General features: G+C 49.2%; 2 protein-coding genes across 4 annotated transcripts in view; both read right to left on the bottom strand.

Moving 5' to 3' along the window:
* Positions 1-1,849: 1,849 nt before the first annotated feature.
* The window catches only part of Hoxc4 (homeobox C4), a 60,307-nt gene continuing 36,857 nt past the window's right edge, over positions 1,850-25,299 (bottom strand). For 2 of the 3 annotated variants that reach the window (XM_074083534.1, XM_074083532.1), the window contains exons 2-4: positions 4,671-4,788; positions 3,594-4,553; positions 1,850-3,104 (exon numbers count right to left, since the gene is read on the bottom strand). In XM_074083534.1, the coding sequence (XP_073939635.1) occupies positions 2,749-3,104; positions 3,594-4,032 (795 nt within the window). In that variant the 5' untranslated portion in view covers positions 4,033-4,553; positions 4,671-4,788 and the 3' untranslated portion in view covers positions 1,850-2,748. The remainder of the gene's footprint in view (positions 3,105-3,593; positions 4,554-4,670; positions 4,789-25,299) is intronic. The other variant, XM_074083533.1, reaches the window with a different exon arrangement.
* Hoxc5 (homeobox C5) lies at positions 21,521-25,284 on the bottom strand. Its single transcript, XM_020183580.2, has 2 exons — positions 23,916-25,284; positions 21,521-23,205 (listed from the first exon to the last, which is right to left on the bottom strand). Exons 1-2 carry the CDS (start codon positions 24,367-24,369, stop codon positions 22,991-22,993), a joined length of 669 nt encoding a protein of 222 aa, XP_020039169.1. The 5' UTR covers positions 24,370-25,284; the 3' UTR covers positions 21,521-22,990.

Below are 25,299 nucleotides of genomic sequence, written 5' to 3'. Positions count from 1 at the left end.
AAAATCTTCAAATATTCAAGTGTAAAAGATTTTGTTTCATTTGTCAAGAATTTAGGGAGTTCTAATGTTGCCCCCTTTCAGACCAAAAAGGACAGAGACACAGAAAGATAACTATGTATGTGTGTGACAAGAGGAAATAAAACAGAAGCCTGAAAAGAAAGGGAAATAAAATAAAAGCCCTGACCCTTTTAAGCCGCTTTTCCTGAGTTAAAGAATGTCCTTTCAGTAAGATCAGGAAGAAACTTAAGAACTAAAATGCAGTAATTTCCCCTCCTATTCTCTCTCATCTCTTCAAATCAGGGAACTCAGAAAAGAACTGTAGATCTGAAGTTACCCCCACCTCTTTTCCATCTCATCGTCTTTACAGGTTTAAAACCACACCATGGCCCACCCCTCAGACCTTCCTCCCCTTTTCCCAAGCACAGTGAGCCCCCCCTTTTCCTGCCCAAAGGCAATTGCCTCAAGATGATAGGGGCTACAGTCAGATCAAGCCCCTAATTCACTTGATTACATAAAATAGCTCCAGATAATTGTTGGCCCTGCTTCCTCACACTGTAGACAGCATGTTTTGCTGTCTCCAGGGTACCATTGACAGAGGAGAAAGTAGACCTAAAGGACTAAGCAATTCCCCCCAACACACAGACATACTTCATGAGGGCACGCATGCGCACACACACACACACACACACACACACACACACACAAACACACACACACACACAAGTGCCAGCCAGCCAGCAAGTGGTTCAATATGAAATAAATTTAAAGCACACCAAACAGATTTTTCACAACTTGGTGTTCCCCAGCCTGCTGATACCTTTCACTCCAGAATTTGGGGTAGAGGAAAGGGGTATCCCTAAGTATCCCAGATCACTTCATCTTGCTTCTATTTTTGGTTGCCCTCCTTGCCCTGCATTCTGAAATTTGAATAAATTGCCTGGGAAGAAGCTTATCAACCCCCTCTCCCCACATTCACACACACACACTTTTTCCAACAAACAGCAAAAAATTGAGTAGGCCTAACTTGGGGCCTGGTCTCCAGGACCAGAATTATCTGGGAGCCTTTGACTTGAATTAATTCTTCAGGTAATCCAAGCTAGTTTTGTTTTTTGTTTTTGTTTTTTTTCCCTTAGCCCCAAGAAAACCATTTATTTATTTTTATTTTACAGCCAGAGAACCTTGTTCAGTCTGTCCTCAAGCTCTCCCAGGACCTGTAGGGTTGTTGGAAGAGGGGGTGGTCCTTGCCTCTCTCAGGGTTTCTTCTTAACACCTGGCAGATCATGATAAAAGTTGCATAGAAACATAAAAGTCCTTCATTATCTCCAGGCATCAGCTTTTGAGGCCTAACCATACAAAGGGGCCTCCCAGGCCTCTGGCCTCCACTTCACCCTTTTTTTCCAAGTCTAAACAAACAGAGATGCTATCCTGACAGGCCAGTATGCTGCTTCAGAATCACCAAATCAAAACTTTTCCTCTTTTAAGGAGAATGTAAATGCAGAGAAGAGATCTTCAATCTCTCATCCCAAAGGAGTCCTAAGATTTGAAAACTTTTCTCTTTCCCAGACCCTAAACTTGCCTTCTAGTCTGAAGATTAGACAGGCCTACTGTCTAAGGAATAGACAAAAAGAAGAGACTGTGTTTAACTATGGAAAAGTGTGAACAGCATCCCCCCCCCCACAAACCCATCAAGCTTCACTGTAAATTACTTCTAGGTCTGGCTTCTGTGCAGACTCAGTGAAAAGGGGACAGGAGAAATCGGTCATAATCTTCCATATCCCTTAGCTCAGTCCCCTTAGTGATTCTTTAAAAGGCCTTGTAAAACTGAAGTTGAGAGTTAAGGTTTGTGTATTTGCTTAGAGTAAACTTAGGCAACTATAGAGAAGGTGAGATGTCACCAGGCCAGGAGGAGGGGGATAAAAAGAAACCATCAGACATTGACGTAAAACTAATTCACATCCACTGGTTTATTATTGACCACCAGGCATTTCACATCAACACTAAATTCTTTATTGCAAGTTTTACAATAATCAAGTAAATTGAGTCCAAAAACACAATAACCACGATGGGGGTGGGGGGACATTCTACCTATAGACTGCCTCTCTGCACTGAAAGTTCATTTTTATTTTCTTTTGGTTTCTCAAACTGAACAGCTCTGAGAGGCTCTCCATATGCATTTAGCTTTGTCTGCTGTCCTCCCCCCTCCTTCCACCCCCCCCTACAATAATACAAAAGAACTTCATAGCTTTGTTCTCCTTAAAATGACTTCCCCCTCACTAACCTCCCCTGGTGCATTTTCAATGCAAAAGGCCTAAGGAAAGAGGGGGAGAAAGGAGGAGGAGAAGGATGAGAATTGGCTTAAAAATCTTCCTTTCCTTTTTTCTTTTCCTCATTTCCCCTGAAATTCACCCAAACCAGACCATCACACCTTGCAATATATAATTTTTGCAGTTTTTTCTTAAAAAATAAATAACCCCCCCAATGGCATTTAAAAAAAAAGAAACCCCAGCAGGTACCATGCTAAGACAACATCACATGCTTAAAAGGGTCCTTAACAGTGGAAGGGAGAGAAGGGCAGGGGGCTTGTTTGTTTATCTGTCTTGACTGTTTAGAATTGACAAGGGAGGAGGCAGGAGGAAGAGAGAAAAGAACCAAAATATATATATATATATTAAATTCTATAAATAAGAGTCAATTTGTGTGTGAGGGGAGGATGGGACATGGGATGGGGGCAGGGGTGTGAGTTATGTTTTATAACCTGGTAATGTCCTCTGCTCGTTGCTGCTCCGGCGGCGTGGCGCTCTGGGAGTGGTCTTCAGAAGTGCCCGGGGTGGCTGCAGAGAGGGTGCTGGGCGCAGCGCCTGCCGGGGGCGCTGACCTGACTTTGGTGTTGGGGAGTCGGTGGTCCTTCTTCCATTTCATGCGTCGGTTTTGGAACCAGATTTTGATCTGCCTCTCAGAGAGGCACAGCGAGTGGGCGATCTCGATCCTTCTCCTTCGGGTCAGGTAGCGGTTGTAATGAAACTCTTTCTCTAATTCCAGGACTTGCTGCCGGGTATAGGCTGTCCTCGAGCGCTTGGGCTCCCCTCCATTATAATTGGGGTTCACTGGGAAGGGGGAGGGGAAAAGCAAATAGTGGGGTTCAGAGGCAGCAGGCTTCCCACCCCCCACCCTCACCCCATCCTCAGCTTTGAGGAACGGGAGGAGGGACTGGTGGAAATAAAGTCATCAAGCTAAATGGTTATAAAGAAGTTGAAGGAAGCTGGAGACTTTGTAGTGTAATAAGAGGGGAATCCTCATTGTAACGACACTGAATTATTTATGCGCCCTTAGAAAGCGAGCATAGTTTTCACACATACATAACAGATCGTAGCACATGGCTCGGACTGCCCAGAGTAGCTAAGCCATAAAATTTATGGGGGATGTAATTACCCATTCTCGCTCGTAAATCCAGTTCAATTGTGCTAACCCAGAGTCGCTCCTGGAGAGAGAGGGGGAAGGAGAGAAAGGAGGACGGGGGCCAGAGGGGGCCGGGGAGGGTGGGGAGCGCCGGAGAACAGGGGAGGGAGGGGGGAGCAAAAAGCAAAGTTGCCTACCCGTGCTAACGTGAATTTTTTTCATCCATGGATAGACTATGGGTTGCTTGCTGGCGGCGCTGGAGGGATGGTCGGGGGCTGGCTGGCTGCAGGCTGGCGGGGCTGGGGACGGGGAGGCGGAGGCGCCTGAGAGAGGCGCCGGCTCGCAGAGCGGCTGCGATTTCTCGGGGTGGTGATGGCCCGCCTGGGCCGGCCCGTGGCCTCGCGAATTGCCCGGCCCCTGGAGACTGGTGCAGCTATACTGGCGCTCAGGGTAGCTAGGGCGCGGAGGCGGTGGTGGGTACAGCTCCTGGTGGTGATGCTGGAATCCCGATTCCCTGGTCCGGCCGTAATATTCCGGACTGTGTTCAGGGATGTAGCTATTTTGCGAATATTCTTCGCATGGAGGAAATTTCGGATCGATGTAGTTAGAGTCCATCAAATACGAGCTCATGATCATTAATTTCTGGAGTGGAAAATAATTTTTCTCGCTTTGTCGTTTTTCTGCTCCATAAAGCCCTCCTACTAGCTAGCGACCCTGTAAAGTTACTTTCACCATGTGACTCCGCCGGCCAATCACACGGAGCAACCCAGTCCCCGGATAAGGAACCGAATCGCTTTATTCAAAATGTATCCAATTTTTTGTGTGTGTGGTGCTGCTGCTGGGGGGGGTTGTAGTTGGGGGGGATAGCTGGCAGAGGCTGGGGTGCCCACCAGTGCACACTCCGCCAGACTGACAACCCTCCCCTGCAAAAGGAGATGGGAAGCTCCCAGCTCCCCTCCAAAGCCTTGGCATTGGGTGTCTGTGGGGAGGCTGTGATTCAGCCCCCACCCAGGGTCTTCTCTGCTGCCTCCAGTGGGCCCCGTGGGCCTCGGCTCCAGTGGTTTTCCAGTGGTCTCCATTCATGGCGATCATGTTTCAGTCTGTGTAGGTCACCGGGCAGCGCCCCTCTTTCGCAGGAAGAGGAAGTTCAGTAAGGACTGGAGTGAAGGTTGGATGGGGAGGGGCCCAGGCTGAGCAGAGGAGGCTGGAGAGCCTGGGGTGCCCCCCTATCCAAGGATCCCAAAGTCCAGCCCCACTGTCCCCTACACACTCACCCAACCCTCTGGCCATGGGGCCGGCGAGGCAGGGTCCCAGCTGGACCAGGCAGGTAGAGGCAGCGGGATGCAAATGATTCTGACGTCATTTCTGGAAGTCTGGGGGTTGAGCCCCCCGCTGAAGAGAGACAGGAAGTGGTTGGCAAAAGCAGAGTTCAAAAGCCTTTCCCTCCCTTACTACCCACTGACCCTCCCTGCCCCTGTCCCAGAGCAGAGGGTATCTTCTACTGCTGGCTCCTATTTGCACACTCCACGCAGCCTGGCCTGCTGTTTGCTAATAACTGTTTGTCAAACTGGCTTTTAAGGAGCCCTGGTAAAAAAGAGAGCTTTCTGCCAAGAATCAGTGCCCTGTGATGGTGCCCAGCCAAGGTCCTGAGAAATCTTTCTCCATCCCAATGGAAGGTAGACCTGGCTTAGAGGAAGGCCTGTGTGGATAGAGCCTGCTTGCTTCTGGCCAGGGACCGTGTCCATGTAACACGTGTGTTTACATGTAAACACATATTCCCAAGGGCCAGCTCCAGGCTGCCTTCCAAAAAGGAGAGGTGAAGTCAACAAGCTGGGGAGGCCAGACAGGCCCCAAGGCCTGTCCCCAAGCTCATCCCCACCCACCCCTTGCTCTCTGCCACCCACCCATAGGAATACTCACATTGGAGGGGGGTGGCAGGGCCATAGAGGGGAGAGAGGGGGACAAGCTAAGACTGCTTTCCCAGCCCCCCTCCCTCAGCTAGGGCTGGTCACGTCATACCACCGATTCCAATTAACTGATCGTCCATAACTCAGAGTTTGGGGGGGGCAGCAGAAGGGAAAGCCCAGGGAGGGAGCCGGGTCCCCTTGTTGTACTTGATAACAATTATAGTTTAAAATCATAGCTTGCCGGGGCTTGGCTATATTTTACTTGATAACAATAAAAGTGACACATAAAGTTAACTGTTTATGTTTTATTTATTAGACTAAATCTGCCAGCGGTGGTAGGAGCGCTTGCCTCGTTGCTACAGCTTTTATAGGGCTGTAAAACGTCATAAATCAGTCTCGCGGAATCGCCCGCACTCTTTGTGTCGGCGGCGCAGGGCTGGCGGCCGCTGGCTGCCTGCTCCCTCCTTTCCACGAAAAGTCGTAATGTGATTTTTTTCCCTCTGATTTTATTATTATGATCGCCGCCGTGATTAGTCAATCTACCTTTAATTCGCCGCCCTATGCTGCCTCCTCCCAGCCCAGCCTGGTTGACACTTGAATAAGTACCTTTTAAAACGGCATAACAACTATTTGAGGGTTTAATTAGAACATCTGCAATTAAGGGAATGAGGTGGGGAAAGGGGAAAAAAAATAAAGCCCTGTAAGAAGGAGACTGAAAGCTGGAGATTCTCAACCTTCTCTCAGCACCTCTGGGATGTGGTACAGGGTCCTCGCTTCCAAATTAGGGCTCACCCTAAGGGCTGGAATGAGAGGGAGGCGATGCCCCAAAAGCTCATTCTACTTGAGCCCTTGGCTGCCTTCCCTGCTCCAATGCTTAGCACCCCCCCACCCCGCCCCATCCCGGGCTCTCCAGGGCCAGTGCTCTGCGCTGAAGCTGGTGCTTGGAGGTCCCTGCATACCCTCTCTCCAAGAGGACAGGACCCAGCCCCCCACTGTCACCGGGTGAGGAAACAGGAGTTCCTCAGAGGTCCATCATCTCTTACAGCAGATCCCTAAACTCCCAAAGTTGGTGAAGAACCCTTGCTCACTTGGCCCGGGATCTCTGAGTGTGAGGAGCGGCTGTTTGGTTGGAAGAGGAACTTAAGGCTGTGAGTGAGGGGGAGGCAGCTGTTTGGTTGGGGGTGCTTGGGAGTTGTGTGAAGATTTTCATTTTTTTTTTTTTGTAATTGTTGGTTCTGGGGAGGGATTAATTACAAGTGGGTGGAAGTGGGCAAAGAGAAGCCAGTACTAAGTCTTCAACTACAAGAGTCTGCACTACAGTCCCAGATCACCCTTTGGGGAGGTCCAAAGCCCCAAAGATTTCAGAGAGGGTGGAGATGGTAGGGAGGGAGAGAAACTGTTCTGGCCCTATTCCCAATCACCCTTCTAGGCCAGCACCTGGTTGGCTGCCCCACCCACCCCAGCAGGGAATATTCTCTTCACCTGGAAAGGTGAGCTGTCTGCCAGGCTCCCCTCCTCCCAGTCCTGCCTCCATCCATCTTCCACCAGTCCTGCTTCCCACCTCAACCCTTCTTTCTTCAATTCTCACCCTCGTGGTCTTATTAGGATGCTTTTCCCAAGACACTGCCCATTATACCCCTCACCTCTCAGGTTTCTGAGCTCCTGCAGGTGGGTTGAGGAGACCCTCTTTGGGCCAGTCTGAGTGAGTGAATAGACACAGAGGGGTCAGATGCCTACCACTGAATGTCAAGTGTTTGGTTATTACAGTTAGCAATATATATGCATACATGGTATTAATATTTATTAAAATAGCAAATGCCTCGTATGCAGCCATAAACATGTAGAGTTCTCATTCCAGGTCTGCACAGCTAATTCAGCATGAATAGCCAGAAAGTAAATCTAGGAGATTCTCCAAATATGCCCATGCTCATCTACAACATTAAAAAAAAAAAAAAAGAGAGAGAAAGGAAAAGAAAAAAAGCTCTCTTTTGACTCCTATAGCTTAATAATTACCTATTGCATGGGTAGAACACTACTTTCACCACATGTATACATACAAACATTTTTACCTGGATGTTATTATAAGCACAGAAACAAAATCCTTTCGGAGGATTTAGCAATGGCTAAATTGGGATAGAGATGGGGTACTAAAGAGCCTCTTGCCTGTGGTGAATCCTAGTATCTGGTCCTGTCTTCTTTTGTGCTTTCCCATCCTTCTTGCTGCCTTGCCAGCCAAAAGGCCTCCACCTCGCCTCTGCCCTCCACCTCGTTCTGTCCCAATTTTATTTTTTATCTTTTTCTGACCACCTTTTGCCAGCATCCAAATGCTCCCCACATGCCATCCCACACCCCATCTCCTTTCTAAATCTCGATCTGGTTTCTCTTTCGGAAACATGTTTCAGTACAAAGCGCTTCCCCTCTGACACCACTGAAGAAAAATATGTGTCCATTGTGTGTGAGGCCTTATTGTGCCTGGGATTACCATACTGACCGTTGGATAACCCATATTCCTCCCCTCCCCAGTAACAAGCTGCCGGCTGAGAGACCTCAGCAGCTCCACAGATTCTGTGCTGCGTTAAAATCTCACTTCTAACACTCCCTGGATTTTCTGAGGGACAAAAATAAATGGGAGAACCAATTCAGGATTTGGAGAGCAAAAGGAAGGAAAATGAGGGTCATTCTTTCCCTACTCTCCAAAGTGCAGGGTTCTTTTTTCTTCTTTCTTTTTTCTTTTTTGTATATGTGTGCTTTGTTATTGTTGTTGTTTTAAGGATTAAAAATTACAACATGTCCCTTTCCTTTTCCTCAAATAAATTGACTTTTAGATGGTATGCAATCAGGCAATTCATTTCATTTTGATTTTTTTCCTCCCTGGGGCAACTTGAAATCCCCAAACTAAAACAGGATTCTTATGCCACTTTTTTCCTTTGTGAATGTATGTGTGTACATGGATATATGTGTGTTTTTGTTCCTTTCTAATGTGAGCAGGCAGGGCTAATATATGCAAAAGAATATGCAAATGCTTAATTGATTTTTTCTTAAATCTCTTGTCAGTAAAAGTAATGAATTGGTCTAAAATGATTTTAATAATCTGGACGTGTCACCAGAAAATACTCAACCTTTTTTTTTTCCTCCTGGAATTGTTTATAGTCTCAAAAAAAAAAAAAAAGCAATCATGGAATGTTAATTTGCCCCCCTTTAAAATATTAAAGATGAATTTTTCTTGTTTGTTCCAAGACCATAGGCAAGGTCCTCTCTGACTTTCCCCCGCCTTGCCTTCCTTGGAATTCAATTTTCCTCAAATCTCGTTTAAAGTGGCTTTTTAAAAAGTGGCCGCATTTTAATATTGGTTAGACAGAGTGACCTGCATTTCACCTCGGGTGTTTGACTTGTTCCAATAGGTCACTGCCATGGGGTTATTGATGGGGAAACTCCATTGAAATTTGTCTCTTCGCAAATGGCCTTTAGATCTTCCAGCGAGTTCAATAACTAGTTATAATGTGGAAGGGGAAAAATGAAGGCCCTGGGCTAACGAATTTGATGTTTCATTTTTATGCTGGAGAAATTGTTAGTTAGAGATTGGGCTCCTCCACACTCTTTGCTCATCCCAGTCTCAGTGACCCCCACTCCCACCCAAGGCTGCTGGGTTATATCCTCTTAAAAGCTTGGATTGGGATGTCTCTTTCTCTCTTTGATGCAAGCATTACTTCTTGTGAATATTGTTGACAATTCTGATGTGTGGATGCAGGAAGCTTACTCTGCTGTATGTTTAAAACCTGAACTTTCTTGTTAGGAGGAGGACTTTTACTTTTAGAAATCCTAAATATGGCTTGAAAAGATCTAGAGATTAAGCTGGGCTTAGTTTATAGAGGGCTCCTGGCCTGGTGCTTCCAGAATTAAGGAGCCTGGAAACCCTTTTAGGGGTTGGTAAGCGATCTCAAGGCACCCTGAAGTGTTTTTGGCCTCTGAGCTGCCAGAAACCCATGGGATCAGGTACTCAGGACCCAGGAAGGCGAGACTGTGAAAGGCTAAGGATAGAGAGAAAATTTCGTGGAGTAAGCAAGGGAATCCTGGGTCCCCTCCAGGGTCGCATTCAGAATACATGGGGATGAGGTTAGGTAACCGCTTGCCGATCTGCTCCTTGGCAAGAAGGGTGCTTCCTCCTAGAAAGCTCAAAGACGGTTGGTGTTAGAGAACTAAAAAGAGAAGGGAGAAATGATGGAGATGGGTGATGGAGATTTTCTAAGGTTTCACTTGCTCTGGAGTTCTCAAGGAGTGAACAAGTAAAGGTCAGGGGGAGGGAGGGAAGGACTTTTATTTTCCCCAACCACAGCCAAGTTAGGGAACTCTTGGCTCCTGCAGAAAAGCCTCTGTAAAAAGGGCTCACAGAGCCTCTGGAGAGCGCGCAGTCTTTCCGGGCTGACCTAGCCACAGCAGATCATTACCTTATTAACCTCAGTAATAACAAGAACTATTCCCTTCATGAAACAGAGCTCCCTGTGCGCCTTATTTTCTCTTCTCCCAGGAATGGCTCCTTCTCCTTCTCTGTCCAAAGGAGTTCCTTTGCTCAGTCCCAAAGTCCCCCTTTCAATAAGCCCACCGGTCTCACACCCCCTTCCAAGCCTCGGCCCATAGATCCAGTCATTCCAAAGGGGGAATCCTGGGTTGGGGGATCAACATCTTAGGCGATGTAAGTGGGTGCCTGAAACTGGGATGCTACCTCTTTCCAGTCCCTCAGACTTAGAGGCAGCATTTAGGTGCCACCTGGGTTCTGCCACACACTTGCCTCCTCGGCAGATCCGTGGCATCACTAGGATCTGGAGACCAACCTTCAAATGCAACTGCGAGCCTCAACCCCCCCTCCCCAAAATGGAAAAACCTCATAAGGGACCATCTTTGCCTTCAGGATCCGGCCTGGGAGAGGAAACCGACTGTTCTTCCCAGCCAAGCGGGGGATCAATAGCGATCTGTAATAAACTTCCCGCAGCCCCTTCGCACTTCGGCTAGCGGCAAGCCATATCCTCACGCCGCTCACTCAACTCGCCCCAAACCTTGGCCGCCTTATCCAAACCCTAAACACCCCCACCCCCAGCCTCGGGCCTCACCCCCTCCCTGTTTTAATTACGTGACTGATTTTCGCTTGGGCCGCTTCGGAAGCCTCAACCTTCAACTGTTTAAATACTTCGGCTCCCTTTTTGTATTTCCGAGTTCTCCAGACGGGATGTAATTTAGAGACGGGCCCTATGGTTGGCGGTGGGCGCGCATCGGTGCAGCCTATGTCGGGGGTGGCCTGTGGCCTCGCTCTACACTCCAACGAAATGGCCATGACACAGTATTCGGCGCGACCAGGTCTGCAGCCGCCTCACGGTGCGAGACTCTGGTACTGTGGTCCTGCCCATTCACCTTTCTAAATTATTCTGTGCTCCATTATTCAATGATAGAAAAAAAAAAAAAAAAAGCTCCCTGGTTGGGTTGTCCCTTCGTGCCTGGCCTTGGAGCTGGGCGCTCTGCGATTTTGTGTTTTTGTCTTCACCAAAATAAGGTGTGTAAGAGAAGGTATGTATTGGGAGACCCAGGAAGCACGACAGGAATCTCCAGGTTCAAAGGGAGCTCCAGCCCCTTTCCCTAAACACCTGGGCCCTGTGCTGGCAGCCAAGCAGCGGCAGGAGAAGCAAATTCGGCCCCAACTGGATGCTGCCAAGCGTCAGTGGGACTTCAGGGCTGGCGGTCCTGGCCGCAGCCTCTAACCCACAATAAGCGATTGGATCCGATTTTCACCCCACAGCCCTAGACCGAGGCGCCCTCACCCTGGCAGCCCCTTCGGCCACCCGGCAGCAGCTTCTGGGAGTGGTTGCCAGAACCCACATCCAGGAACGCGCTCTTCAGCCCCCGTGACCAACAGGGACTGAAGATGAGGTGAAGGAAGGGAAAGAGAGGGAATTTTAATTTATGGGAAGAGTAGATCTGCGGTAGGAAGAGGAAATGAAAGACAAGAATAAAGAACAGAGGCCCTTCTCCCATCGTGACTGACCTCTTTCCCTTCTATCAGGAAGGAGAAACTCTTTTGCCTCCCCAAACTGCGGGGTTTCCGCTTAATTTCTCATGTATTTACAACTAATAAACACTTCTTTGCTTATTCTCCCATGTCCTGTTCATTCTTTGATCCTTTCTAACAAGGTGGCAATGAGTTACTAGTAGCAGTATTTTAGGATAATATATATACCCCCCCCCACCAACTCAGGGAGAGGAGGGAGTTGGAATGTCTTTCTCACTGCGGTAGTTAAGCAAAGCTTGAGTAGGTCACAGCTTTCTCTCTGTCCCCTGACCTACAGCACCCCAATTCCTTCTCCCCAAACTCCTTCCCCCAACCCCTTCCCCCAGCACTGTTACTGGGTAAATAAGAGTCCGCCTGCCTGGCTATTAGGATTCTGGAGACGTTGGCATCTGTAGCAATCATTAGTCAAAGCCGCGGAAGCCAAAGGAGCCGAGGAGTTGGACAGAAAAAATCTTGGAAATGATATACAGGAGCCGCGGAGGCATCAATCCCAGCCGATAAGAGCGCGGCTGCCGGGAGAGAGGCGGTCGGCTTAATTGGGCCCTGGGCACCAAGCAAGAACAACCCGAGAAGGGTACCTACGGGTTGTGCAGTAATCCTGGCATCGTTTGGGCATCCTACAAAAACGGCTGAGACTTAGACACCTATTTTTTCCCCAAATTTCAAAAAGCCCTGTTAGTAGTGAATGGGTGGGGGGGACCTACATTCTTCTCACCCTGAGAGCCAAGAGAAGTTGCTTGCGCTGTAATTCTCCCTTTTCTTCTGGGATACCTTCTTTTTTACTTTGGAATGTACACAATTTGGGAAGCTTGGGCTGGAACCTCAGGTCACAGAGACAGCTGGGAGGGAGGCTGTGATCTCTAGAGTGGGTTTTCAGGGGCCAGATAACTGAGTTGGAGATAACCTTGGAGGTAGGGACAAAATCACTTGCTTTAAAAGGCAAAACATCCAAAAAGATATTTAGTCCCCATCCCCCACTCACCAGATATCTTTATAGATCAAAGAGACAGGGATAGAGAGGGAGACAGAAAGATGCAGTAAGTCTCTTTCTGGAGGGAAATCTATGCCCTTAAACCTAGATGTATGCATTATGGAGCTATCTCTAAACATATACTCAAATATTTTAAGTTTGCAGAAAAAGTGCAATGACTATAAAGGTATCTATAGACATAGCTTCAATATGTAGCTATTTTATGGGTTAGGACCCTTGAATAAATCTAGATAAATTTCAAAACAGAGATTGAGCAACACATACATACGTCTTTCCAACCGAGGGGGAGGAAAAACTCCAAATATTCATTTAGATTTTTAGAGAGAACTATACCAATACTTCCCAGCATATACATCCAACCATTATAGAAAGATTGGTAGTGTGCACACAGGAATCCAACAGAGGAATGTTGTGCTCACTGTGAATCTATAAATCTAAAGATCTATAAATCTGCATGCAAATGTGGATGGAGCAGAGACGGGTGTGAAACATGCATCCTGATACAGACAGAAAAATCTATAAATACATTTTCATGTTTAAAACTATAGGCGTTCTCAGCCCTCTATAAAGGCACATGTATTTGCCTAGTGTCTTTCCTAGGAATGGGGAGGAATTTCTGGTGCTTATGGGTTTGGGGTGTCCCAGCCCAGACTTCTCTGGGGAATGGATGAGGGCAAGTAATGACAGGGCTCAGGAATTCATATAATGCATGGCCTCATTTCCTGCATGGGCATTTCACTGGCAATGCATAAGAGTCCTGATGCTTAGGCCCCTGTAAATGCCCCTGAGATAAAAAGGATTCTTCATTTCTTTTTCCTTCAGCTTTCTAGCCTTACAGCTTAGGGGGAGGGACCTGTAGGGGCTGGAATATTTTTGTATTGGAAAGCTCATTATCATTACAAAATGGAATCATTTAGTTAAAATATATTTGGTAGAGAGACAGCTTGGTACAGAGATATGAGAAGGCTGTGGGCTTTCACACACATCCTTGCATCACCTTACTTACACGAAACCCAGTCACAGGCTATACATCGTCTCCATTCCTATGGTACTAGATGAGGTCTCTATATGCCTCACTCCTATCTAACTCACTCTTAGTCCCTCCTCATCAAGAAGAGTTTTGAGGCTTGGGAAAGGGATCACAGAGAGATAGCAACCCAAGAAGAGAGAGGAGTCATGGCTGTGTCAAGCTCTGAAGTTGTTTGCCTTTAAAGTTAATTCCTTTGTGATGTAGGTCTTGGAGCATCAAGGTCTGCTCTGCCTAGGCTTTTAAAAGGAGATGAAAGGTTGCATGATTTTTACAATTGGAACTTTTAGGGGGAGGGAATTACCAACTGGCCCTTTTCTTATTGGAGGCAGAGTCAGGGACTCTGAAAGTACTTTTATTCTTCTCCTTCGGTTTACTGGGGAAGGGAGGCAAGAAGAAGCCTCAGGTGGGCTTGGGGAGGAAGTGCAATTCAATTTAGCTGGCCAGCTTGGGGGAGTGATCTACAAAGCAAAACCTCAGATGCTACTTCCTGAGAAGTCACCAGATCAAAACGGCCTCCTCTAGGTGTTTATGACCCTGTCTCTACTCTCAACAGGAAAAGTACCCTCAATAAAACATTGGCCCACCCAGAGGAGGGGAAGAAACTCAATCCGAAGTGAAGGACCTGACCCTTACACACAGACACACAGACACACAGACACACACACACACACACACACACACACACACACACACACGAGTTTTCCAACCAGAAAGTTGACTGTTTTAAAGTGTTTCTTAGAAAACCATTTTCTTCAATGTCTGAGCAAAGAAGAGTTTGAGCCTGGAAAAGCAAAAAGGGGAATTCAGCCACATAATGGTCTAGTTTCTTGGTCCCCCATGGCCCTCCAACCCCACACAACTCAATCTGGGACAAGAGGACTCTAAAGGGTCATGAAGAGCTGGCTGCTGCTATCCATAGGGGCTATTCCAGGGTTCAGGCTTTTCAGAGGGGAACTGAAAAAAGAACACTCAACAGTTTCCCAGGGCTTGAGGGGTGGGGGTGTTGTGGGGAAGACAAATGGTTCCCAGACTGAAGTGATGGGAAGAATGGAGTGGAAAGGAAGGACTGGAAAGTTGTTTGGAGGCTGGTTTAGTATGTCCAACCCAGGCTTCTCACCTCTATCAAATCACACATACATACACATCCATATACTTCTGTGTGTTCAGATATTCTGGTGTTCAGGGATGGAGATGAGTTCTGGGGGGCAGAAGCAGCCTGCTCTACCTCTCTGAGATCTATGGTACAATTAAAAAGGATTCCAGGGATCTGAGCCCACACATTTCACTCAGTCCATATGAGGCTATAGATCGTGGTAGAACTAGAGAGGTAGCCTCCTTCCTCACCAACTTCCTAGCATGCCCAGAGGCTGAACAAGGCCTTGGATAACCTAGTTTAATTTTCCCAAATGCTACACTGGACACACACTCACGGCAGGGGGCGGGGAGAGAGAGAGAGAGAGAGAGAGAGAGAGAGAGAGAGAGAGAGAGAGTTCCCCCTCTAGGCCCTCACCAAGCCTTAGGAATAAGAGAGGGAGATGAATTCCAGAACCTATAGGGCTCAAGGACAAAGAGACTTCTATCACTGTAGTTCCTTGGTCCTGGTAACTGGTAACTCCTTGGACTCCTGGGGTCCCCTCAAAGCAGCCAAGGGAGATTTTTATCAGAACAGATACACCACTAGGGGTTACAGGGACCCAATAAAGGTGCAGAAAGGCTGGGCACCAGTGGCTCACTCCTGTAATCTTACCTTCTCAGGAGGCAGAGATCAGGAGGATTGAGGTTCAAAGCCAGCCTGGGCAAATAGTTTGTGAGACTCTATCTCGAAAAACCCTTCACAAAAATAGGGCTGGTGGAGTGGCTCAAAGTGAAGGCTCTGAGTTCAAGCCGAAGTACCACAAAAAAGAAAAAATAAGTGTGGAAAAGAGGAAGGGATGTGACTTTCTTGGCCCTGTAACAGCCAAGTCTTCTTGCATTGAATCCGTAACCCCAAGCCCTAGTTTGGCATCTTGATTCCATATTTTCTTTCTTCTCCACTTTCAAGGGATTCAGGGGCTCTAGAGCCAACTTGGAGGAACTCAGTGCAGTGGTGCTTGTTTTCCCAGCAAAATGACACAGAATTAAAGCCCAGAACAAGGATGTTTCAGTACCCCCCCTCTCAAAACAGCCCAAAGCAGTTACAGAGAAGGACATCAGGAGGATCGAGGCACTAAGAAATCTCTCTTCCCAGTGCCTGTGTGGACAAATCCAACATCCACTGTCCTACTGTACTCACCCATCATGAGAGCTGGTAAGACCAGTGTGAGAAGTCCACACTGAAGGTGAGAGTTAGCCTTCTACAAGGCTATACACCTTCCACTAACAGAAAATGAATGTATGCTTTAATTCATCTGACTCATAAAAGCAGCAAATGGAGCAGTGTGATTGAAGGTGTGGAGAAGTAGGGATCAGTGATTTTTGAGAAGAGCTACCTTCTTTTTGGCTTTTCATCCTAATCTTTCCCCTAGCCTATGGCATTGTTCCCAAACCAGCCCTACCCAGAAGACGAACAAGCAGGGGAGTGTTGACAAGGCCCAACTCACACCAGGCTATTACTCCTACTCCTACATCTTATCCTTATACCTCCAGAGGAGGGCTTAAAGGCCCAGGAAGCAGAGTCCATCAGAACTCTTAGTTGAAGGAGTATAGGAGAACAGAAAGGAGCGGGGAAGGGAGGAGAACCCAACCAGAAAACTAATCCCTATAAAGCCTGAGAGATGGACATGGGAGAGAGAATGCCTGTTTATGGAACTATCAGTGTATTCACTCAGGGCCCAGCCCAAGTGGTTCACAAAACACAAGCATTTCTGCTGTACATGCACACTGTGCTGTCAGATGTTCTTGCTAAGAAGTTTCTCACTCACTGCTTGTTCTGACCTGCCCCAAGTAAGCACAACATCAAAATCCACACCTTCTGGGTCTTTTGGTAGCTAATGACCAGGACACAGGATCATCACCTAGTCTACCATTGTGTGTGTGTGTGTGTGTGTGTGTGTGTGTTGGGGATTGAACCCAAGGTCTCAACATGCTAAGCACATGCTGTACCACTGAGATACACCCTCCGGCCCTTTCATTATATCTTATTTAAAGAAAGGAAGGGAACAGGACTTAAACAAATCCATCAACTCTTTAATACGGATGCACTCCATATGAAAGGTCATGATTCTTCTGTGTCCACCCTTTTCTAGAACCCTGCTCTAAACTGGCTCAAAGTTATTTGACAAACTAGAGGTAACAAACACAACATTCAGAAACAATCTCCACTTTCGCTCCCTTTCCTAACCATGCAGTCTAAAAAAGCTAATGGTTGCTGGGGCATTTCCAGAAAGATAAATCACAAGAGGTCTCCCTAATTGCCCCCAACTGCCCCCATGAGGATCAAAAGAAAACTCTTTTAAAGAGGACTCTTTAAAAGGTAAGTGTATAAAGAGTAATCTCAGAATTTGAAGGCAGGGCTGCAGTTTAGTTCAATTGGGCTGTAGCCTAATTTAGAATTTATAAAGCCTAGAGAATTGGATAGGATCACATTGACAAACGTGGGACATGTCTGGGAATGCTCCAGAGGATGCCCCCACAGCTTCAGATCCCTATACAACTCAGATTGATCTCCATCTACAACTTTGTTAGAAACAGGAAACACCAATGACTCCTCAGAGCTGGTTCAGGGACTTACGCTCAGTATTGCTCCTCCGCTTTTCACCTCCCCTCCTATCTGAGGGGAGCTCAAGAGGTTGGTGAGAAATGGGGTTGGGGGAGACCAGGAATGGGGGGAGGTGCAAGACAGAGACTCAAGCACTTTTTTGCTGATTGGTTGGAAGGGGCCATGTGACTCTGCTTAGGGCATTCCTGATTGGTTGCTTGACCTCTTCTAAGGTTAAAGACCTAGGAACAAAATTAAAACCTTTCTGGGTTGGCTGCGGCACTTTGGCATTTCCCCCCCATCTCAAATTCGAAAGAAAGTGGGAAAGGCAAGAATCTTAGCCCCCTTTTGTGTTTGTCCGTTTCTAGGTGAGAGCGGCAAAACATCAAAAAAACTGACCGGCTCTAGGCAAATTAATTTGAGGGGAAGGAGGATCTATTGTTACAGAAAGAGGGAATGGGATTTAAATGGAACTTTTTTGCCTAAAGACCAGAAAGAGAGGCGAAGAAGTATTGAATGCCCCAAGAGGCTCTGTGTTAATCTGTAAAACATAGAAACACCCTCACATAGTCATTCACACAGAGAGAAAAGAAACCGGACTGAGATTTGGCCAGGGTCAGGGAGGGCGGTGGAGATTTGCCTGGGAGTGGGGCTTTGGCTCCCGCTAAAACCCTGCTTAAAGACCATTGAACTCTCTGCTAGGGCCGTGGGGAGGCCCGAGCCAGGGGGAAATTCAAGCTATAGACCACGGAAACTCCCATCTCCCTGCTGCTTGGGTCGGAAAATCTCCAGAAACCCTCAAAACCACAGACTGGTGCAGAGGAGTTGAAGAGGGCAGGTAAAGGGATGGGAAAGCCTGAGTTAATGTTTTGAATGGAGACAATCTTCTGGGATCCAAACACTTCCCAGGGAAATAAAGGTGTGGGCGGGCGTGGGGAGGGAGGCCCAGTCTTGGCCGAGGACCGAGATCCAGAGAGAAGGCAGAGAGGAATCCTCCATGTTGGGCGCCTGCGCTCCTAGGTGGAGGCGAGAAACCGCTAGAGCAAAAGTTGGGGGCTTGGCTTGGACTCTTCCTGTCTTTGGGCCTCTGTCTTTCCAGAATCTGCCCGGTCTATTTGTCTCTTTAGGAGCCTTGCTTCTCCGGTAGTCTTTTGGGCGTCCTGGGTGATGCTAACAGAATTCTCATTCCTCCCCACAACTACACCCTCTCCACAAAGCCGGTTCCCAGATCTCTCTAGCTCCAAAGCTGTCCCGCCCCGGTTTGGAAGGTTGCCCCCTCTGTTCCTTTTCCCTTTCTCCCCCCACGCGCTGACCTTTATCCCTGCTTAGAAACCCTCCCTGTCCACAGTGGCGCATAGAGGAGCCTGAATTCACATGTTGTCACTTTCCTGGCTTAGCTCCTGGTGATGCATAGGGAGGGGGAACACATTCGCAGGTGTGGAGGACACGTGTCTCCCATGTCTGATGCCTTTGCTGCTCCTTCCTAGAAACCTGAAGGGAGTCCTGCCTGAGGACTGGCCCAGGGTACAGGGCCCAGTTTGGCCATCCCCCAGTTCCATCCCCCAGGGGTCACTTTCTTCTCAGGTCTGGGGGCTTTCCCAGTCTAGCAAAGGCATTGCCTCCCACCCCCACCCAGTATCCAACACACATTTTCCATACACTCACAAGAGAAATCTGTAGGCCTCCTGGGCCTAGAGATAATCCTTCAGGCAAGGGTTAGGGACGCTAAGAATAAATACCCCAGCAGCTAGAGTTGAGGAGAAGTCGAGCCAAACTGGTCTCAGACAGACTAAGAGTCCAGACTTTGGAGGCTGGGACAGCTGTCCACCCAGATTAGTGGCAAGGCAGGAGGATATCCTTTGGGACCTGGCTCAGGAGCCACAAAACTGCCTTTCTCCCCAGCTTCCCACTCTGCCTGGACTCTGGGCCACTGGCCAAAGGCTAAACTGGCCCCTCCCTGAATCAGGGGACCCCAGAGGCACTTTACATTTGTGTTCAGGGTTTATAAACTCCTACAAACACCAAACACCCGTATCTCTGCCACTGGCTTTCTTCCCAATTAAGAGGGAGGGGATCAGGATGACCTCTTAAAACTCTAAAGAACCAAAGTCTCTTTTTGCTCCAGTTCACTTACAGCCAGAAGGGCTAAAGGGTGGGGAGGGGAAACATGGTTTGAGGGGACAAGTCCCCCATCTTCCTATATCCCAGCAGTTTCTTCTCTTCCCCCAGCCTAGCCTGAGGAAGCCTGGGGAGGCCTTCCCACCCCCCTTAATGAATGGAAACTGACTTCTTTCAAGTGGTGGGGGGGAGTTAGGTAAATAGGAGAAAGGGTCTGAAGAGAGAGAGAAGGAGAGAATTAACTTACAGCGTTTGCCTGGGATTCATTTGCGAAGATGTAACCTCTCTCACCATCATCCCCAGCGCCGTAATCCCCTCTAACTGCCAGGCCCTCTGTCCTAGCATTAAACCTCACCAGCAGCTGCGTGGCTGGACAGTTAAGATTATATATGATGTAAATATATTGTGGGTTTGTCAGCTCTCCCTACACCATAAAACTTGGTTTAATGACATCACGTGGTCCCCCAAGAGCCACTCACGGGCTTGCCTTCAGGCCATTCACATAAATAACCTCCAAAAGTTTCAAACTCCTAAATTCACATGGAAGCTGTGCCTATTTCTAATGCTCAGTTACACTAAAAAGCCCTTGTGCTGCTCCTTTGCCCCACCCCCACACCCCCCTTTCAGGGTGGGGAGGGGGGAAAGGGTGGATCCTTATTTATTTATTTACTTACTTATTTCCATAAGGACCTGTCGCCTTCGAGGTCGTGTTGATATTTTTTCTTCCTATTTTTTTTTCCTCCTCTCTCCTCTAATTGCTCAGAGTGGGCCGTGTCCCCTCTTCCCACTCCCCCGGGAAGGTAAGTCACGCTTCTTCCCCTTCTTTCTTGCTGCCAGCGTGGGTGGGTTCCAGGGCGAAGTGGAGAAGCAGGCTCCATGGTCTCCCTTTGGGAGCCAGGAGCACCGCCACTTGCCACTTACTTCCCCAGAGCAATGGCAAACCCTGGTACTTGGAGGTCATTCCAGGAGGTTGCCTGGTGGGAGGATTTGTTCCCCAGACAGACCCTGAGCGAAGCTTCTGGTTAGGGGAGAAAGCAAGGGTCTGGGCCTTACCCATCCCCAGTGCACGGGAGAAGCTCGGAGCCCTTTGGCTTGGTGGCTGCTGCGGTGCCGCTGAGCTGAGGCTGGGCCTGGGTGCAGGCCTGTAAACTGTGACAGGAGGAGAACAGGCAGGCGCGGCTGCATCACTGAAAGCCTGGCCAAGCTGAATCAGTCTTTCAGCTCCTCCAGGGAAAGAGAGGCCCAGGCCCTGCTGGGAGGAGGTACTCAGTGCAAAGCGAGGCTAGTGCACCTTGCTTGGCGGGTGTGACCAACACTGCCCCCATTCCAGGCAAAGCCCTTGGTTCTCTCCCAGGTCTGTCCCCTAGGAAGGAAGCATAGGGCCTCCTGGCAGCCTGGGAGGCTGAAGCGGGTGAGTGTGGGCAACATGGACTTTTTCTTACTTAACTATTACCCATCGGAGACACCAGTGCTTCTTCATGCTTCACTGCTCACCCAATAGTTTTACTCAGCATGGAGAAAAAATTAAAATAACTCCCTGCAGAAAATTACACATTTTATTTCAGAGAGAGAGAGAGAGAGAGCAAGAGAGAGAGAGAGAGAGAGCGCGCGCGAGCACGAGCTGGGACTGAACTGGGCTGCCCCTGCTGTGTGCAAGTTGAGGAAAGATGTTACCGGCATGCTAACCTGGACCGAGCAGTGTGAAGAGGAAGAGTGGTAGTAATGGATGCAGCTCAATAAACACTTGCTCCGACCTCCTCCATGTTAAGCATGGGGCAGGAAAGGCTCCTGGGTCTTCTACGGGTAGCTTAGGCAGTGGGATGCAACGAAGTCAGTCAGTCCTTATAATAAATCCAAGGAGCATCAGCCTTAATAATCACAAATATTCTCCCGCTCCTCTCAGAGCTGCCCTGCCCCCTTTCCCTCCTGGCTGCTAGAGCAGCCCTTAGCCCAGCTCCAGACCCCCACCCCACCAGTGTGGGGGGCCTAGGCTTGGCTCCAGGAAATCACCCCATTGTGGGAGGCGAGAGAGGAAATGCAGTAAAGTTTTATGGACCCTTCCCACATTTGTTTCTCCTGTAAAGTGCTTCCTCCCCCAGCCCATCCCTGGAGCTTGGATCCAAGTACAGAATGGGCCTAGGCCAGCCTCAGGCACCACCTGCATTAGCTGTCTTTTCCTCTCCCTGTAGGCCACCCTCCCCCTCCACACAAAATCTCAAAGACTGAGATAAATGATGACAAACAGACGCAGCTCCTGCACTAGTCTATGCAGTTCTTAACCCAGTTAATTGTCCTGTATAGCCCTGGGCCCTAGAAGGCCAAGGGTAAGCAGTCTGAACATGTCCTGCCAGACGGTGCACACTGCTGATTGCCCTCCCTCATTCCCTCTTCCTGTTTCTCAGAAAGCTGAAACATACCTTGCCCAACTCCCCTAGCACCTATTTACCAGGCAGCACCAGCTCTTTCTAAGGAGTCCTTCTGGAGTCAAATGTGTCTCTAGAATGTCCAGTAAGGCCCCTCAGAGACCACCCAACCCCAGGAGAAATCTTCAGAGGACAGAAGGGCCTGAATCTGAGCAAAGCAGAGTCACTGGTCCCTACACATTAGCTCTGGCACAGAGTGGGGCTACTACCTGTCTAGAAGCCTCAGATGCATTCAGTCAAAGTGTGAATGGGGTGCAGAGACCCTAGACATCTTAGCCACAGCATAGGAAAAGCCAGTACAGAAGGCTAGGGTGCCCTTCTCTTCCCCAGAGGTCCTTCTCGGAGCCAAGAATCAGAAAAAGCACTCAATCTCACCTCCTCCTTCTTGCCGTCCCTAGAAATATCTCTAAAAAGAAAATTTAAAGGAAGTCTTAAAGGTCATGAGCCTCCTCCTACATTTTACTTCTCGCTTAGTTACCCAATACATGCCCTGAACAGACAGGAACCACCGCATCTTCAATCCTGTTCTCTCTTCATCTTTATTTGATATGACAAAATATAGTTTCAGGAAGAACCGGAGTCAATAAATAGTTGAGCAACAGCGATGGGGCAGGAGGGCAAGAAAGTCATGGCAGGAACTATGGGATAGCAAGGAGCCTCTAAAACCACTTGCTGGGGTCCAATGGTAGGAAACCCCAATAGTTGAGCTAGCTAGCAGGCTGGAGCTGTGAACCTGAGAGGGCATGCACCAAGAGTGGGATGGGGAGGTTCCCTGGGCTTTTGGGGTGGGTAGAAGGTTTGGAGAGCATAGGGCACCTTCAGGTCACTCATCTCCTCCTTTTATATGCAAATCATTAATAAGTGAAGTTGGAGTTCAGCCGCTATGAGGAAGCACCCCAACTTTGCGGTAGATGCTACCAGGCACAAACCACTCTCTTACCAGCCTGCAGATGCCTGGCCTGCCTAGCCAGGAACAAAGAAGAGGGAGAACTCGGAGGTCTCAGCAAGGGGCCCATAGCTTACCCGACCCACCTTAACTCAGGCAGGACGGAACTAATGCTGGGAGCCAGACAGGCGGTCCAGGCTGAGGTTGGTTCAGCACCAGCTTCTGGTGTCTTGCAGCCGCCCCCCTACCCCCACCCCCTACAAGCCCTGCGGAGCTGCCCTGGGCCCTGGGTGCCCAGTTGACCTGAGGGAAGACGGGCAGTGCGGGCAGCCGTGGGAACCCTGGGTCGGTGGGGATGCAGAATGCCAAGGAAAAGCGCTTTGTCTGTGAGGCCCGGGAGCCAATGCTCCAGCCTCTGCCCCAAAATATAGAAAGAGGAAAACCGAAAAAGGAAAGGCGCAGGGACCAAAGCCGACTAGGGTGCTTTCTGCGGGCCTCTCCGCTGCCTCTAAAGAGCCTCTTTGCTTTTCATTTTGGAATCTTTCTTCCACTTCATCCTGCGGTTCTGGAACCAGATCTTGATCTGTCTCTCGTTGAGACACAAGTTGTTGGCGATCTCTATGCGCCTGCGGCGAGTGAGGTAGCGGTTAAAGTGGAATTCTTTCTCGAGTTCCAGAGTCTGGTAGCGTGTGTAACTGGTTCGGGACCGCTTGCCGTCGGTCTCTGGAACATAAATCCCCCCAAGCCAGGAAGGGGTGAATAGCGTGCAGCGGCCAGCGCCCCACCCCTGACCCAGGCCCCCACCCATGGCCGGAGGAAAAGGAGGAGAGCGCCCTAAAGACAGGCCCCCGCACGGGCCGCAGGCGGGCGGGCCCAGGCAGCCCAGCCCAGCCCCGGGCGAGGCGCCTCCGCCTAGGCAGGAAACTTTCCATTGCAGCCTTCACTCAGCAGCCGGAGGGGCTGAGGGGGGGTGGGGGGGAGAGGGAGACCCAGGCTCGGACCGAACAATAAGCACCCTCGAGATCCGAGCACCGGGGACCCCCCTCCCGCCCCTCCCGAGTCGCTGGAATCCTCCGGAGCAGCGAGCGCCGGCCGAGCGGGCTCCGCAGGGGAGGGAGGGAGGGAGCCGCGGGGGGATCCCCGCTCTGGAGCCCCGCGCTCCTCACCCTTCAGATCCCTCTATTTTTTTAACTCCCTCCCTCTCCCCCAAAAATTGAATATTGCCTTTTATACACGTTTTGTTCCTATGATCCAATTATGTCGTCGTAAATTTGGGCGCACACAGCCTCTAAGCCTTTTAGTGGACAGTTTTACGAGCCATTGATGCCTGGATCGTAAAATTTATGGCCGCAGGTTTTTTTTCTTTATTTGCCCCGCATGGCCTATAAAACCCAGGCGGACCCGAGCGCGAAAAATGAAGTCCTAAAGTTTACCGTGGCTCATGTGCAGTTTGGTCATCCACGGGTAAATCTGTGGCGGGGCCGGTGGCTGGCTCAGTCCGGCGGGTTGCCCTGTCTGCGCCTGCTCCTCTTTGATCTCCCCACTGCTCTTAGCTCGCTCCTCCAGCGCCGGACGAGCCGCCTTCTGACTGTACATCCCGGGGTTCAGAGGAGCCGCTTCGTCTCTGCCCAGAGCGTGTCCCGGAGCGGCCGCGGCGCTGCAGGCGGGGCGGTCGGGGTGAGCCCGGGGGTTGGCAGCCATGTCTACCCCGTGGAGAGAGTTGGAAGGCGCAGGCGGTGGGAAAGTGATGCTTAAGTCCAATCCGCCGTAGCAGTACCTGGATGCCTGCACCTCTGAGGCCGATCCATAGTTCCCACAAGTTTGCATGTTATAGGCAGGGATATTGGGGCTCTGCTTATAGAATGAATTGGCTACGTAGGAGCTCATGGCGGGGAGGGCCCAAAAAAAATTTCTGCACCCTTTTTGATTAAGGGTGATTTGTGACTCTTTGAAGTTGAGGGGGTTTTTGTTCTCCAAAGTGCACAATTTATAGGTGGAGATATCTCTTTCTTTATCCTATGCGCTCTTCCCAAATAAGGGAGCCTTAAATAGAGTCACGTGACTCCAGCGGCCACTCATAAATTTGGCTTGATGACCTCCGGGAGGTTAGTGATGGAAGCCGGCGAAACGCATCTTGATATGTTGGCAAAGCCCAACCAAGGGGGAGAGGGAGAGAGAAAAAGAGAGGGAAGGGGAAGGGGAAAAAAATGGTTCTTGGAATTGGGGGGTAGCCGGGACAACGAGCCCACAGCGACACCTGGTGCCTACTTGGAGGAATTGCATCCTGACGCGGAGGTTCGCCTTCTGGCGGTTGGGTTTTCTGTTTGAAAAACTGGTTGTGGCTGAAACAAACCATTTGGCTGGACTTTTAAATTCTATTTAAATTTGGGAAAAGATAAGACCCCATTCAGGAAACACAGAAGTGCTTTTTGTAATAGTTAGTCCCGTTCTCCCTACCTCCAGAGCCTTCCAAACTTCAAAAATGACCAAGGAAAGACGATTTAAGTACAGCGTGCCTTTCCCAGGCTGGAGAAGTAAGGGGGGCTTATCTCAGGTTCCCTAAATAGGAGGTCAAGGTTCCTTGCATGGGAGGTGCTTAACAGCATGGAAAAGTGGACTCAGTCTCTGAAGAGATAGACAGGATGTCCAAGAGGAGGGGTCTTGGGTAGGCAAAAGTAGATAGGGAGGTGATAAGGCTGGGAGTGCTGGGGACTGCCTGGGATGCGCTTGGAGGTGAGGAGGTGGTGGAGTTGGATAGACACACTCCACCATGCTAGGGTCCCCAAAGTGGCAATGGGGCAGTTCTCGTGTGTGTGT

This window comes from Castor canadensis, chromosome 8, assembly GCF_047511655.1.
Source record: "Castor canadensis chromosome 8, mCasCan1.hap1v2, whole genome shotgun sequence".
Lineage (NCBI taxonomy): Eukaryota > Metazoa > Chordata > Mammalia > Rodentia > Castoridae > Castor > Castor canadensis.
The sequence above is the reverse complement of the archived record's forward strand: the minus strand, read 5'-3'. Positions and strand labels throughout refer to the sequence as shown.